At 29.1% G+C, this 16234-nt stretch overlaps 1 protein-coding gene across 1 annotated transcript; it reads right to left on the minus strand.

Moving 5' to 3' along the window:
- Positions 1-923: 923 nt before the first annotated feature.
- Positions 924-9061, minus strand: LOC108547802 (glycerophosphocholine phosphodiesterase GPCPD1). Its single transcript, XM_017900474.1, is given in 15 exon segments — positions 924-1829; positions 1908-2055; positions 2131-2558; positions 2638-2754; positions 3435-3457; positions 4360-4459; positions 5020-5245; positions 5342-5489; positions 5566-5719; positions 7395-7505; positions 7591-7725; positions 7944-8122; positions 8206-8375; positions 8619-8830; positions 8915-9061. Coding segments are annotated over 15 exon segments (2610 nt in total). The 3' UTR covers positions 924-1517.
- Positions 9062-16234: the final 7173 nt, after the last annotated feature.

Raw genomic sequence — 16234 nt, forward strand, 5'->3', positions numbered from 1 at the left:
ACAGACACATGATTAGAAATCTGAAATACATATGATGTTTATCAATATACACTTGAAGACTGTAATGCATTAACCTATTTGTGTTAGAATTTGCAAAATTCTATCAATGTATTTTAATTATAAAGTTATTGAATCGATTTATATCCATCAACTGGTTTATTATAATGCATAGCCTCTATGACAATAGAAAAGATCAGTAACTATCCCCCTTAACGCACTATATGTGTTCATTTGCATATATGATCCCGTAATATTTCTGTGGTATACTTTTTTAAACCATCAACAGATATTCTGTATATTGCCAGAATCTTAACGATTGATACAATCGCTCTCTTTAATTGTATAGCGTACTACCAATGCGGTATAACGATATAAATTATCTTCTCTGTTCCAAAAACTTTGAAAAGATATTTGCGTGCTATTTATTTTGTTACTGATGCAGTTATTACGAAATTACATAGGCAATAATTAGCCGAACAGAAAAAATTGATTACAAAACAAGTCAATAATTTTCTAAAATTTTTAGATTTTACAATTATCGTTATTTATCAAAGAAAATCTATTTTATATTTTTTAAGATGACTTGTACAAGATGTACAAAGATGAAAATATTATTTGTAACAATCACCACGTTATTTAATATGGAAAAAAGCGCCACTCTTTTTTTTTTACAATTATACTGATTTTATATTTGCACACAAGTATTCTTTTTTTTTTAACAAAGATCTTTCATTTAACGAAGAAATTCTTTTTTAATTCTTAATATTATATTAAAAATACTTCAAAACATAAATAAATGAATATGAAATATATCTACGAAAAATAGTTACTTTACAGCTTTTGTTAACATTCAAAACTGTCAAAGATAAATCGTATCATCTTTTTGTTTTTTAATTCTTTTTATAACTTATTAAGAAAAAAATTTATTCATGATGTCACATATTTGTTAGTGTTTCTGTCAATTTGCATTTCTTTAAATTAATTATTCATTAATAAAGGAAGGAATATGAGAGGGGTGACTTTTTTTTACGAACTAAATGAAAATATCGAGGATATTTGTACTAAAAATTTGCAACTTCCATGTTCATCTGCCACAGGCAGAATAACAGAAATCGGCATTTTTTTTTTCTACAGCCAACATCGGACTTGATGAACATTAAGAAAACGGAAACAAAAAAGGGCCATTGTATAGAGTTCTAAAACATAAAATGAAATGAACAATTAAGTCGACCAACTGCAGGAATGATAAAATGATATGAAAAATACAATTGATCGTCTTCCTTGCGCATTGATGTATAAATACATTCCGTATAATGGCCGTTGAGGTGATCCAATTTTATGGATCCTAGGACTGTCAGGGAAACCAAAATTGTTTAACCCCTTTGGTGTAAATATCATAGTAAATTATAAGTTACAAAAAATTTGCTTCGGCTTTCCCCTTCCTTTTGTGGTAGGTCCTTTTCTAGACAGTATTCTCTATGACAAAACCACGATACAAATGGCTTCTTTAAGAAACATCAAAGACAGTCTTTCGCAGACTCATCCTCTCCGTAGACTTCTGGTAACGCTGTCGTTTGACCACAAACTAAGTCTGAGATATTTTTAGCTTTTACAGAGTGTCCAAAGGATTTCGCACAAACGCTGAAATCTTTCGTCATTTCACTGATCTCTTTGCTCTCCTGATGGTCACATGTATTTGGTAATTTAACAGTTGACATGGGGTATATATTATCGTCACCAATACTATTCTTACCAAAAGATGCGAGTGAGGCTGTAGTTGATGTGGTCGTGATCACATTTCGTGATTTGTCAACATCCATGTAGTAATCCTAAAATAAATTAAATTGTATTGTTTTCTTCCTATATTTTTAAGAATATGAACATTTTAATATTAAAATGTTATTAACTTTTTCCGTGTTTAGGGAACTTGTAATTTGAGGTTGTGATGGACAACTCTGATTACATTGTGCCAAAGCAATTAGTGCCTTTTGATTTTCTCTTGCATCAACTAGGAATATGCTTTCTTTGACTTCTTTTGCATTGTATTCATCAATTCTACAGATCATATCAAATGATTATAATACACCCCTGTTCATACAAAAATAATTTAAGTATTTAAAAGTTACTTACTTGTCATAAATAACTGCATGTAAACCAAGTTTCTTTAAATGTTGGATCGTATCTTTATCATTATTGTCATCTCCCCAGCAAAAAATGATTAAACCAGCATCCTTTACGAATTTAACCTGTGCTGGATCCCTAAGAATATCTTCAGTATGAACATTAATTCCTAATATATCAGCTGCTAATGCATGTCTAACAGCCATTGGTACAGTTTGACATCTTGGATCATGATAAGTAGGATACTTTGAAGTCACACCTTGTGTCAAAAATACTACTGGGTACTTATTTTGCTTAAGACGAATCATGGCACAAATATCTGGGTTAAACGATGAAAAAACGATTTTCCTGTCACCTCCATATTCTAGAACGACTTTTAATATAATATCCAAATACATGTTGAGATCAAAAGGATGATTAAGCTCGAATGTGCCGTCCTGTGTATATATATTATAATTTTCATAAAAAAATAATACACATATTAAATAGGTGAACAAAAAAATTTATTATTTTTACCTTCAACTGCATAGTCCATTTAATTTCAATATTACATCCGACATGTTGTTCTAATTCCTGAAGTACAGTTTGAAGAGTAGGGAATAAAAAAAATTGGTTTTATAAAGGATGAGCAAACTAAAACACTTCATCAACGTAACTCTGTTAGATTATAAAAAAATTTATAAAAGTCGTATGAATGTTTGACGTAAGAGACTTTTTGAAGCCAAACAAAAGCAAACACTCTGAAGTCATGTGAATATATTAAAAATAATATCATGCCTTCCATGATATTATCCACATGCCGTGATAATGCTTTTGAATACATTTTTCGATGAAGATTTACGCGCTTATGCGCGAAGAGAGAGGAGAATGAAACTGGTGAAAGATTATTTAAAATGATCTTTAAGATTTACCAAACATTTTTGCAGAAAGGTCGTTTAATGATATTATATTGATAAAATGTATTTTTCAATTAAATTAATTAAGATTAAGCTTTTAATTTTCAATCGAAGCATATAATGTACGATATTGTGATGATGTTGTATGGAAACTGTTAACTCCAGATTTATTTAAGGAGTTTGTTATGTAGCAAATAAGTGATCTGCAAGCGCACATTTCAATTTTTATAGTTCTCTTCATATTCTACTGATATAATCAGTAGTAGTAAAGAGCTGAATCTACAAATCGTCCGGAGATTATAGATAATTTTAATTTGATCAGTAAGTGTTCTAGTCTGATCAGTTCGGTAGTTTAACAAGTTTTGATTTGGCAAGTTCAGTGGTTGTATGAGTTCTAATCTGACCAATTCGGTGGACATACGGGTTCTGTTCTTGCCAGTCTGATGGTTCGAGTTCTAATTATTCTAATTTAGGGAAAGTCTTCTAAATACTTAGAAGATGAAACATTAGATAATCCAATCATACCATAGATCGGCTTCCTAATTATGCGACACTTTCAAGCCGAAAGGAAAATTCCTACACTTGAGCTTTTGAGAAATGTCGCACAAAGAATCCTTTTAGGAAAACCGCCCACGGATGTTTGAATCTACGTGAGAATCTACGATGTCGTTAATTGCTGCTGAGATTGACGTGAGTGGAAAATGTCATCTCAAATCCTATGATCGTATTCCAACCAACCGAAATCGTCCTAAGATATATATAAGTCCTGGTCCGTTAAATGACTTCTCTCAAAAGCAGCATTGTCACTTTATGACCTCATCGCAGACCTACTATATGTCCATAACAAAAAATATAGTGTTTATGTCTAGCGCATGAAGAGTGTCTGACAGAATGGTAGAAGCGAGAACGTAAAATAATTAAATTAGGATATCGAGATGTGACAGAATAGTGCTTGGAATTCTTAAAGTAGTCACGTGAACGAGGATGCATGGTCGTCCATGGTTTTGAATAGACGTGCCTTAATGTTTTAAAGTAATTCTTACATAAAATGAAAACGACAGGGTATTAGAGGAAGAAAGAATGTACGTTAGTCAAAAATGAAAAGTAGTCGGACAGTCAAGCATAGTAAAAGTCGTCATTGTTGTAGGGTCTCATCATATTGACTCATGTTGTCTCATTTATTAAATTAACTCCATTCACTTGCCCCCTCCACTTATTCCCTACAGATGTGATTTTCAAAATCAATTTTAGTTGGTTTTAGAATAAATTTTAAATAAGCATGCATCGAATTTTTTTTAAATAACTAATTGGTTATACATTTTGGCGACGAGTTAGGCGGTGCAAGCGGTATGAAAGCTCACCAGTTGGTTAACCCCCTGCTGCTCAGCTTTATCAACGAAATACAGCACCTTACCCAACGAGTCCCCCGGGTAATAAAAATCCTGTTAAATATTAAAAAGAGACAAATACGAATAGGTATGTTACACCTATAAATTCATGATTACATGTCTGTATCTACATACGATACAACCCCCTGAGGTGATTGATTTCTCCTTCAATACAAAAAAGGACATAAAAAGCGAGTTGTTAATATGCGTAGCATTATTGAAAAGCCGTATTCTATTAGTTAATGATAAATGAGGCATTATATTAGATGCACCTTATTAACTTTCTGAAAGATAATACAGTTAAAAAAATACATGGTGATTTTTCATTAACATACATTTGTAGTTAATGAAGTTAACTATTTATTTTGTATTACTTATGACATTAATTATTAACAATTTTAAGTAGAAAGGACCTTTAAATTGTTCTTCATGTGTACAAATTATGAAGATTTATAATAAAATAAAAAAATAAAGTTCATTAAATACACGTTGAAAATGTTGAAATCTGTAAGTATAAATATGAAACTATGTATATGACATCAATGAAAATAATATAATTATTTAAATTTAAATGTATCCTTCAGAATGCATTATGTAAGTTTATAAAAAATTACCTTTAATAAATGTAGTTGCTCTAATGTAAGATCTTTAACAGGTATTTCCAGCATATCCATAGCTTCTATCTGTTTCTTGCGTTTTAATGAAATAGATACATAGAAATCATGGTAAATGACCGGTATATGGTCCTTAGACAATTGGACATCAAATTCAACCATATCAGCTCCATGATGCGATGCAGTCTTTAAAGATGCTACTGTATTTTCACGTACATTAGCACAGCTGTTTGCAAATTAGAACATAAATTTTAGTATTCATACAAATGAAATAATTCTACAAAATTCTAACTTTGCAATGATTTTAAAAATATTAACATACTTTTTTGTTTCAAAAGATGTACCCAACCCTCTGTGCCCAACATCCAAGCCAGACCACCGTTGTTCCCAATGTTTTGCATATGAGATGCTCATATCCCATGGATAATCAGGTATTGATTTTATCACAACATATTCTAGCGTAAGTTGTCCTAAAAATAAGCAAAATAATTGATAGTAATTATGATAATTTTTAATAATAAGACAAAATAAAAAACAATATCATACCAATTGGTCTATGTTTTGTGCTTGTAATTGGTACTGTTAAAAGTCCAACACTAGACTGTAATGTGCTAGGCAAGATGTAGCTGAAACCGATATGATTTGGTGGTTCTCCTGGAAAACATCTTGAGCTGTACACGTAGTAGTCCACTAAGTATGCCTGAAAAAACAACCTACTAAATATATATAGAAAAATATTACTATTTATAACAACACCAAAATGCTTGCATCAATATTTTTTGTTCATCCATTATAGAACTTGCTTCAACATTAATTAAGTCCAATGATCAAGGACATGGTTTGAAGAAACTTTTTTCTGAATTTTTCTAATCTGAGAAACAAGAAAATTAAAGATTCTAATAAATGTGGTAAAATTTTATGGCACATTATTAACGATCCTTGATCACTAAAAACCGTAGGAATTAAACTATATCATTAGAGACATTTGCACATCTTTTGCTTTTCCACAAACTTTCTTTTCAATTCTTTGGCAGTTTTAAATAATTTGTAGGCAAGAGCAACAAATTACTAGTAAATGGTAAAACAAAGGACGATAATTTATTTCCTACATAATCTAGCAATGAACCAGACCAATAATTGCCAAATGCTGTACTCTGCCTGGTGACGCGTATCCCGCAACACCTGCCGATCATTCATTATTAAATTTCGATATCAAGTCTGCAAGGTTTATAATTCAGATTCAGAAGATTCTGACAGCTTAGTCTGGCATTGGCTGCACAGCGGTGTCACGTACGGTACAGTAGAGTTGGTCAGAGCTAGAAAATATTAGTAGTACACTAAAAGGATATAGGAGTGATGGGAGCCTCACCATTTTCGACGCACACAGATGGATATGAGGTGTGACAGCGTTGATATCTCTAAATTTTTAGGGTTGTTTAGGATGGCTATGACTCGCGTAAATCGATCTCAAATGACAAATAGGATGTATAGTTAGTATTAATAAATATTATCATATTAAATTTAGTATTTTGAGCCATGATAATGCAGTATACTTCGAACAAATTTATAGGTTTACGAGAGACTAGCCTAAGGATAGGTGCGGTAGGGTGAACGACAATCAAAACCATCATATCTCTGTGTGATGTCATGTGACACAGATGTAAAGTGGTAGACGATGCTTAGCATCGATACATCAGATTGCATGTTAGCATCGTCATTTGCACCAGAGGTCTTGCTTTGTACAAAGCTGATGGTTGTCTTCGTTCAGTTCACTTCGGCCAGTACGCGTGACATCGCTTCTGGTTTCCAAGGAGGGCAATGGCTGCTGAACAAGTTTAATTATCTTTTACCAAGTAATTTGAACAAGTCGCGAGAGAAGACGTGGCCGGCCTACTCGTGGTCTACTGAAAACTCACATGGTATGGTCAATGCGTATCTTTAATGTGTCTAACTTTGTACGAATTACCACTAGTTTGTAATTTATTGCTCTGCCATATTTACAATTTTCATTTATTTTTTTTTGTTTTAATCATTATTTATCTGCCATTTACATTGAATAAAGATGTACTTTTGTCATTAGTGCCAGGGCGATAAATAGAAAAAAAGACATCGCATGTTTTCTTTTTTGATCTTTTGTATTGTTATACAGTAGCTGATATATGTATTACTGAAGACAGTGCTTTCGATGTTTCCAACTGTCCATATAAAAGACGGAAAGGTTGATTCGGAATAAAAAGCGGAGATCTATCCTATGTACATAATGCAATGTTATAAGAATTACAAAGAATGCAAGCAATAAATACCAACCAATGGTTATTCATCGAGTTGTGTATTTACTATGGTGTCTTGGTGAGTCAATTTATATGATTACTTACGATAGTTTCAGGATACCGAACCGCAACATTGAAGATAATAAATTCGTCTTCATTGTAAGCTCGACCAAATTGTTCCTGTATTTTGAAGTGAGCTTCTTCATCATTCATAACCTAAAATAATAACAAAGAATATATTATTACAAAAACAAATATAATGAACATCGAATTTAATAGAAAGATATAAAATAATACATACCGCAATTTCTGTAATACTAAAGGCAGGTTGATCAACAATATCCTGTGTATCCATAGAGAGACTATCATCTACACAATCACCACCAAATTGTTGCAATTCTAAGGAATTGTGCCTAACTAGATTTACAGGTGTTACCTAAATTCGGAAAACAAAATATTAATTCTGAATTTTTAAATATTAATTCGTAAATACAGTAGCGCCTGCTTTAGCATCTAAATGTTTGTTAAATTTAGTATCCATTAATTCCTTTCCATCTTTCAATTCAATTCGAAGGAATTACCTTTGCATATAAAGATTTCAGTTTGAATGTGAGTGCTAAAGTGGACACTACTGTATATAATTTAAAAATGTACCTTAATATGAACTTTTCTATTTTGTAATCGATTTTTCCATAATTTAATTGGATTATTAAAAAGCTTAAACTGTATCACAGTTTCATCAGTTAACCATCCCCGTTCAATCTTACAATAGCCATTATAATAACCAAATTTGTCTGGATCTGGCAATGTGTCACTAGTAAAATTGCTAGATGCTATAACAAATTGTTTTACTTCACTTTACATACTATAACAAGAATATTATTGTTGACCTGATTAACTATATTTCATTACATACTGTTATTTTTAATAAGACGTGGTGTCATATGAGTTTCCCATCTACGTATAATGAGAGTTTTGGCTGAATTTTTAGTACCATTAGATTGACAGATGACAGCAACAAAATATCGGAATTCAATATCAGCATCAATGGGAAGTGCAACTTTTTGTGAAAATATTTGTCCATTCCTGAAATTTATATATACTATAAAATGATATAGTGACTGGATTTTATAGATACATGTAATATTAAATGAAATATGTTTATTACAATCACAAGCTGTTTATCATAATCCATAAACTATTATAAACTATGTTAATCACATGTAAAAGATATCATTAACAAAATTATATTATATTTAAAGTAAAGTAATTGCAAAGTATAATAATGTAAATAATCATGAATAATTAAAAAAAGGAATGTTTACTTACTCATCATCTACATCACCAAATGTGTTATCTCCAGCATTATCATGTCCATCGTCACTATAAAATTCAGCGCTACTATTGCTATCGAACAGTATAGGAGAATCCCGACTGCCATGTTCTTGTGATAATTGAATTGCCTGGTTGTGATTCCAAGCACCCAATTCAGGCAAATTACCCACCACATATAGAACTTCACTTTTTTCTAGTTTAAGTACCTAATAAAATAGTAAGTTTACACAGAGAATTAAAATGATTCCAAAATAATACCTTAAACAGAAACAAAAATTGATATTAATTACCTGGACTCTAAAAATCCAGTCCCTTTTACATCCCCTCATGTCTGATGTATGTTCAGTCGCCACCTCGATGAAGCTAGTCTCACGTGGCACCTCTAGCTGCTTGTGTTCCTCCTCCTCTTTGTTCTCTATAAACCACATCCGCTGCATATTACTATGTTTTCTTTTTCTCACTGTTTTTCTCTTTCAATTTTCTGTGTTTCAAGGTGTGTTCAATTCACATCAGCTAATTTTCTGTAATAAGGGACTTGTTGTAAGGTATGCTAGGGAGTTTTTAGAACAACAAACAAATGGGATAATTATTCAATAAATAAAATATCTATGAAAACCAATTTTTTTAATTTTTTTTTTTTCAAATATATTATTCGAAACTGTGCATTTTGAATTATCTTTTACATACACCATACAGAAAATTATGTAATAGATTTCTATATATACATATATTTTTTTTTATTAGTTCAAGTAAATATAATATACATTATTAAAATTTATAAAATCTTCTTTTTAACATAATTATATCTACAATTTCCTACAATGAAAAAATAGGTATTTAAAAAAAAGGAAAAAACGATGTTAAAAGTCTTTAATGTTTCTTTAATGTGTTTAAATTTTTCTATTCGTCCTTTTAAATTTCATAGATTTATATGTCAGAATTTATATGTTTAATAGAAAGGTTTAAACATTATATAAAAACAAAATAATACATATAAAATAATTATAACATTTAATGATGAACAACCTTAAAAATTGAAAGAAAAAGAATAAAGATTAAAAAGAATAAACTTAGAATAATACAACATTTTAAATAAATCTAAAATTATATAATAATAGTGCAATTAATCATTAAAAGTATAATTCAATAATCATACAATTAATCAGTGCAAAATATTTGTTTATAGGTAATCAAATTTAATTAAAATAAATCTTAAAAAATACAAATTATTAAAAAAGAAATAGTCTTATGTATAACAGTCAAACTTTCTATTTGTATTTTACAAACATATTTCTTCATATATTAATATACGAAAACAAAAGATTATTGCAACATTATTCAATATGTTAATACACTTTAGTAAAATATGACATAATGGAATACAACATAAAAATTATAACAGTAATCTGACACTGAAACATGAAATAAAGAAATAAGAAACTTATATTTTTCTTCAGCAATTATTAAATGTATAATTTTCAAATTATTCAATAATAGATTCAACATCGAATTTTTTGAAACACATGTCAATAGTATAACATTAGTAAACATGTCACAATTTCATTTTGAGTTTTAAGTGTAATAACACGTGTGAATATAATATATATAATGAACAAAGTAAAGGAGCCATTATAATTTTTTTCAAGCTGTTGCCAAACCATATAGACACGACAATGTAGGCATTTTTCTTAATTTCAACGAGAAAACAATGTACATATAAATACATTATTGAATGGAATTTCAAGAATAGCTTTTAAACAATATGTCGAAGATAAGCAAAATAAAAATAGATTTAATAAATAAGAAAAATATAAGTTTTTCAATCGCTAACTCGAATTGATTTTAAATACTGAAACGCTTCATCATTCCTGAAAATGTTAGTTTACCTATTACGTTGAAAAGGCTTGGTGGGTATTACTTGTGAAACTTGATTGGCAGCCTGGTATTCACAAGAATACGTGTTATTTAACGAATGCCCAAGGCAATCGCTCCATATTTTTTATCAAATTTGTCATAATTCGTCTTTTCACGGCACAACACAACTATTTTAACTGACACGAAATACCTCACGAGTCAACACTACACCGCAGTAGTTTTTCTTTGGCAAATGAAATAATGGTCGATTTGGCAACGCCGTGAATGCGGAAGTGACGACAACAATGGTTCAGTAGAACTACTAATTCAAACTGGCTAAAGTTATTGTAGTTCAAAAACTATAATCTTTATAATTTTATTCATAAATTTATATAAATTATTGATAATATCTCAAATGGCATCTGTTAGTAATTTGAAAATGTCTTCTGTGATGCAAATATCCAAATATTTTTACTTATATGGTATTTCAAAATTTCGAGTAATTACTTCCTGTCCGCCATTCTGCGACGAACACAACAAACGATACATTGTTAAGTAAAAATAATTCTGTATATTTTTTTGTATCTAAATTTATATACAATATACTAAAAATAGAATTTTCGAGTATTGGAATAATTCAAAATATATTTGTCATAAATTTGAAATATTTTTATTTTATGTACTATAAATTGTAATATTTAAATAATATAATAGTAAATGTATATAATTCATAATAACATTCATCGGCAAAGATTGTACAAAAAGTTATAATATTTAACTCCTAGTACTTATTCATATTCCAATTTACATTTAAATCATGAATGTTATTTGAAGTACAAGTTTATTTCCATCGTTCGTGAAATTTTAAACATCTCTTTCACATTTACTTGAAAACTTCCGTTATTACTATATACCGTACGCAATAAATCAGTGTCCAACTTTCAAGACTTTCTATCGGAATGTTATATTTTTACCATTAAATGTAATGATTTCCACGTGTCAATTTGGAGCGAATTGTTTCTGAGAAGAGTAGCTATAAAACAAGGTACATAGTCTAGTTACCGTGGTTGGAGAAATGTACGCAGAAGGGTGAATAAAAATTTGAATGTATATACATATTACCAAGAAATTCATCGCTTTTATAATGTAAATTTTTAACAAATCCATTAAAAAAAATATTATATTACTTATATTATTATTTTATCTCGTTTATAAGCAAATATCGATGAAGAAGATACTTTAACACATTCAATCGGAAGAAGGGTAATAGTAAGCAACCGGAAAACATTCGTTAAAAAAAATGTTCGCATCGACCACAGGGGAACGACGATAAAAGTCGTGACGCATTAAAAGAGGAAACTACTCAATGCAGGATGATGCGTCGACACTATAAGTATTTTCTCTTCACAGTACACAATAAAGTCACTCATCTAATTACAATTAGAAGGTATAGAAGTTAAACAGAATCATTAACACTTCTCTTTGAAGTTTGACAATAGGTTTTCACTGTAAAAATGTTTATACTGGCTGTTTAATTAAAATATTTTTTATTATATCATGTATTAATTATGCTAAACTAATTTGATTTTTGATCTTTCAGGTACTGCATTTCTTAAAAACCTTCAGTTTTTTTTAAATCTTATTTTATTGAAGATAATGAAAATGACAATTGTTAACACAGTTATAAATATAAAATCAATACACGTAAACAGCTATTTATTTAAAATATGTTGCGGTTAATGCTTTTACAAACGTGTTAATGGAACGTATTTCTACCGAATCGTGCATTTCTTGGATTACATCTTAAATTACATTTTAAAGATAGATGTAACATTGCACCGTATTAGAATATGCAATACTAGTGCAAACCTGATTCGACTTTATCGAAACGTGAAAGGTGTGTAGGCACAGTTAAGAGTCATAAATATACAGAGTCAGTTATTATCAAGCTGTTGAAAATTGCAATTTATCAATTGTAAATAACCTACAGCCCGTTCCTAATGATTACGAGGAATAATTGCAATGGAAATAATAAGTTAATTTTGCTAAAAGTTTCATATATCTTTTTTCCAATGATTCGTATAAGAACAAGAAATTGTGGTTAAAACGAAAATGAGGTTTACCTTGAAATTTATTGTGCTATTTACTTTTTAATAGATTAAATTATTTCGTAATTAATAGAAGGTTTAAGTAGTGTCTTACATCAGAAACTCACGTTCTTTCCACGGTTATTATGCCTGCAATTTTTATTAATAGCATGCAATATTATTCTTTATATAATGATTGTTTGAACAGATTGTGAAGTCGTATTTTAAAGAAAATATTCAAAAAGCTTTTTAAAATGTAAATAACGAGTATCTATATCATAAAAGTTAACACATAGAAGTTACAAATATAAGTTAATTCTAATAACACTACTATAAACTTTATCGTTAAAGGTGCAGCACGCTTTATATCACTATTATACTAGTAAACATTTATAATAAATAGCATTTATATTTTATTTATTTTGTTATTGAATCTCGAATTTTCGATTAATACGACATCGCAATCTATATTGTGATTCTAGTATTAATTATTTTTAATTCACTTTTAATGTTTAAAAGTACATACTCGATTATAACAACATGATATACATGACCTTGTATTGCAATACTGCTTTCGGTTACTACAATTAAAGCTTATATGTTAGATTGTGTAGTTAAACGATAAAGGCAATCGCATAATATTTAGTGTTCAGGTTTTCTTTGGAACAATACTGGGTAAGACATTCGTTTCTTGTATGTTTTAAGAAAAAGAGGTATAGTATTTTATTAAATTTATATCATTATTATTAATATTAATATCACTATTATTATCAATATTAATTAACTTACATTTTACGTCATCATGAAAATCTGCCTCAAAATAATTGTATCATATTCAAAATTCCTTTTTCTATGATTCCCTCTCTCAAGAATTTATTTATACACAAGTAATTTGTTTGCCATTTTTATCTACGTATATAATATGTATTTTTGATGATTGTATAATTTATTTTTGTAAAAGAATACAGTTTTGCAGAATCATTTAAGAAACTGTATTGCATAAATACTTTTCCAGACGTAGTAATGTATCAGTACAAATGAAGAAATCAATATCGTTCCTTCGTCAGAGGTATTTGCGCGATACCAACTTAGGATTCGGTAAATACTCTACGATATTAAATATAATATTTTTTCTACTACTTATAATTAGTTTCATATTTTTTATATTTATTCTTTTTTTTAATTTAGGATATTTTTCATTTTTATTACACGAAAGTCAAAATTTATTTTCAGTGATATGACTTTTATAGCGTTCGTCAGTATCCCTATAATTCACCGTATGTCGAAGTCAGGGATTTATTTATCGTACACCTGATAAATCATGGATGAACTCAACTATACGTGTGATAAAATGCTGCTTTACTCAAACATTTACAAAAGGAAAAAGATTTACAGAATGTAAATCTATTCATGGATATATTTCAGCTTAAGGAACGTAAACCATGAATTATGAGAAAGAATACGAATACATTGTAAAAGTATAGACATAACTTTCATAATAATTTATTTTTGTTTGATGAAATCAATTATACCACATTGCTGGCTTCTAGGAATACTTTTATTTTTAACAGTATAAAGGAACAGCCTGATGATGAATGTTATTACGGAACAAGATAAAGACTCGAATACCTGTATTTACTATTAATCATCATTTCTCTCCTCTTTTTTCAACAGTTTTAATTTGCCTGAAACTAGAAGTTGTAATTAATAGTGTCCATATGTTGACATAAAAAATTAGAAATGTTCAAGGCTATACAAGAGCAAGTACGACACACTAGAACGTTTATACTGTCGCGTGCATTGAACAAAAATATCTAATGTCTTTTGAACGATTTTCATTTTCAAAAATAGCTTCTTGAGATTCTGTAAATTACACTTTTAGTACTATTTGCTAATCTTGTGTATTTTAGCAGTGTGGTATAAATAGTTATAAGATTCGTAGATATTTTTTTCATTTCTCACCTTGTAGGATCTTGAACAATATTAACAATTTTTTTTGTAACAATACTGAACTATCATTCGTGTACATCTATCGTTGAACTCGTTTAACTTTCACACGAAAAGGAGAAACAATTAGAGTTTTTTGTTAATGTAAGACTATAAATCTAGAAATTAAAAAGAGGTTATAAAAAAAATCTCTTGACATTAATGATGCGAAATTTCTGTATATAAATCTGTGTATTTGGCTGCAAAGCAGTAATTTAAAAAAAATAAGTATTCTGAAATAGAATTACATTTAGATGACGCGATATGTATAACGTATATTACTTGGATACAATTCAATGTCCTACTCAGTGTTTCTCAACCGTTATTGAAAGTATAACATTTATTTCTTTGACTTTCGTTAAAATTATAGTTAAAATTTTAATGCAAAGTTTATTTTATAAACATGATATTTTAATATACTCTTTACAGGTTATAGAATTTTCTTAAACTAAAGAAAAGAGACTACATGCAAGAGTATTAAGATAATTAAATTTCTACATGAAAGACAAAGAAAGGAGAACAAAGTGGAGAAAAAAAGAATCCAAAGCTAATTGAATAATGATCAACCTTTGTGTAAGTCCTACTGTTGCTTATCGATCTGTTCGGATATATAATGCACTCTTAACAAAGAAGTAAAAAAAACCGCTTAAGTAAAGCTATGGTATGCGGCTATTGTGATACCATTGTTCTATTATTGTGGATATAGATATATTGTACTTGTAATTGTGTACATTCACTTTTTTATTGCTATGCAATTGTCGTACGCAATTAATGCATAGATACAATTATCTTACACAAATATTCGAGTTTTATAAGTGAACATTGAAAATATTTTACACCTGCATTTCTATTATATTGCATAATTTGTAAATATTAATTATTCAATTATTGCAATTTTTAACGAAATAGTTGTGCACAAATAAATAAATTATCACACATAGCCTAAATTATATTATATTTAATTCATCATAATGTAATAGATGATACATACTATGTCATTATATATTTATACTATTTATTCGTTTTGTTCCATTATATACATATAATTACATTTTAAGGTATTTATACGCCATCTGTTTATAGCCTTTCTTGAATCGTTCCCTACGTTTTAAGGTTAGAAAATAAAACGCGCATGATACTGTTGATTGGATTTGAAAGTTTTTCTATACAGCGTACAACCTTATAGCCTTCTTGCGCAATATTTACACGTGATGAAATTGCACACTCTCTTAGCATGATATATATCAATTTGTAGCTACTACAGAAGTTTTAGAAATAAAAAATTATAAAAAATTAATTTACTTTCATGAGTATGTAGTAGGTAATACTGGTAGGTACATAAAATAATTATAAAGTCCTAATAATATATAGATAGTAATGTAATTTGTCTTTGTTTTATCTTTTTTTAGTTTCACCTGTATTAGCTATTTCCTGGCACTAAATAAATTGTTTGTTTTATTACTTGCTATGTATGACTATTTTGATTTTTCAACCTTGAGACGTCGGCGGCCATTGTAATTTCAAACAGTTTTCAAGTGAATTGCAATACTACTATCAGATACAGAAGGCACTTTACAGCTGAATTTAAAATAAGATTACTTAACGATACAGATAAAACATAAAAGGAGTTTGATTGCATAACGGTTGAATGTTAAGAAATAAACAGTATTTGTTAAAAGCTAC

The sequence above is a fragment of the Eufriesea mexicana genome, unplaced genomic scaffold, assembly GCF_001483705.2.
Source record: "Eufriesea mexicana isolate 0111107269 unplaced genomic scaffold, ASM148370v2 scaffold1247, whole genome shotgun sequence".
In the NCBI taxonomy this organism is placed as follows: Eukaryota; Metazoa; Arthropoda; class Insecta; order Hymenoptera; family Apidae; genus Eufriesea; species Eufriesea mexicana.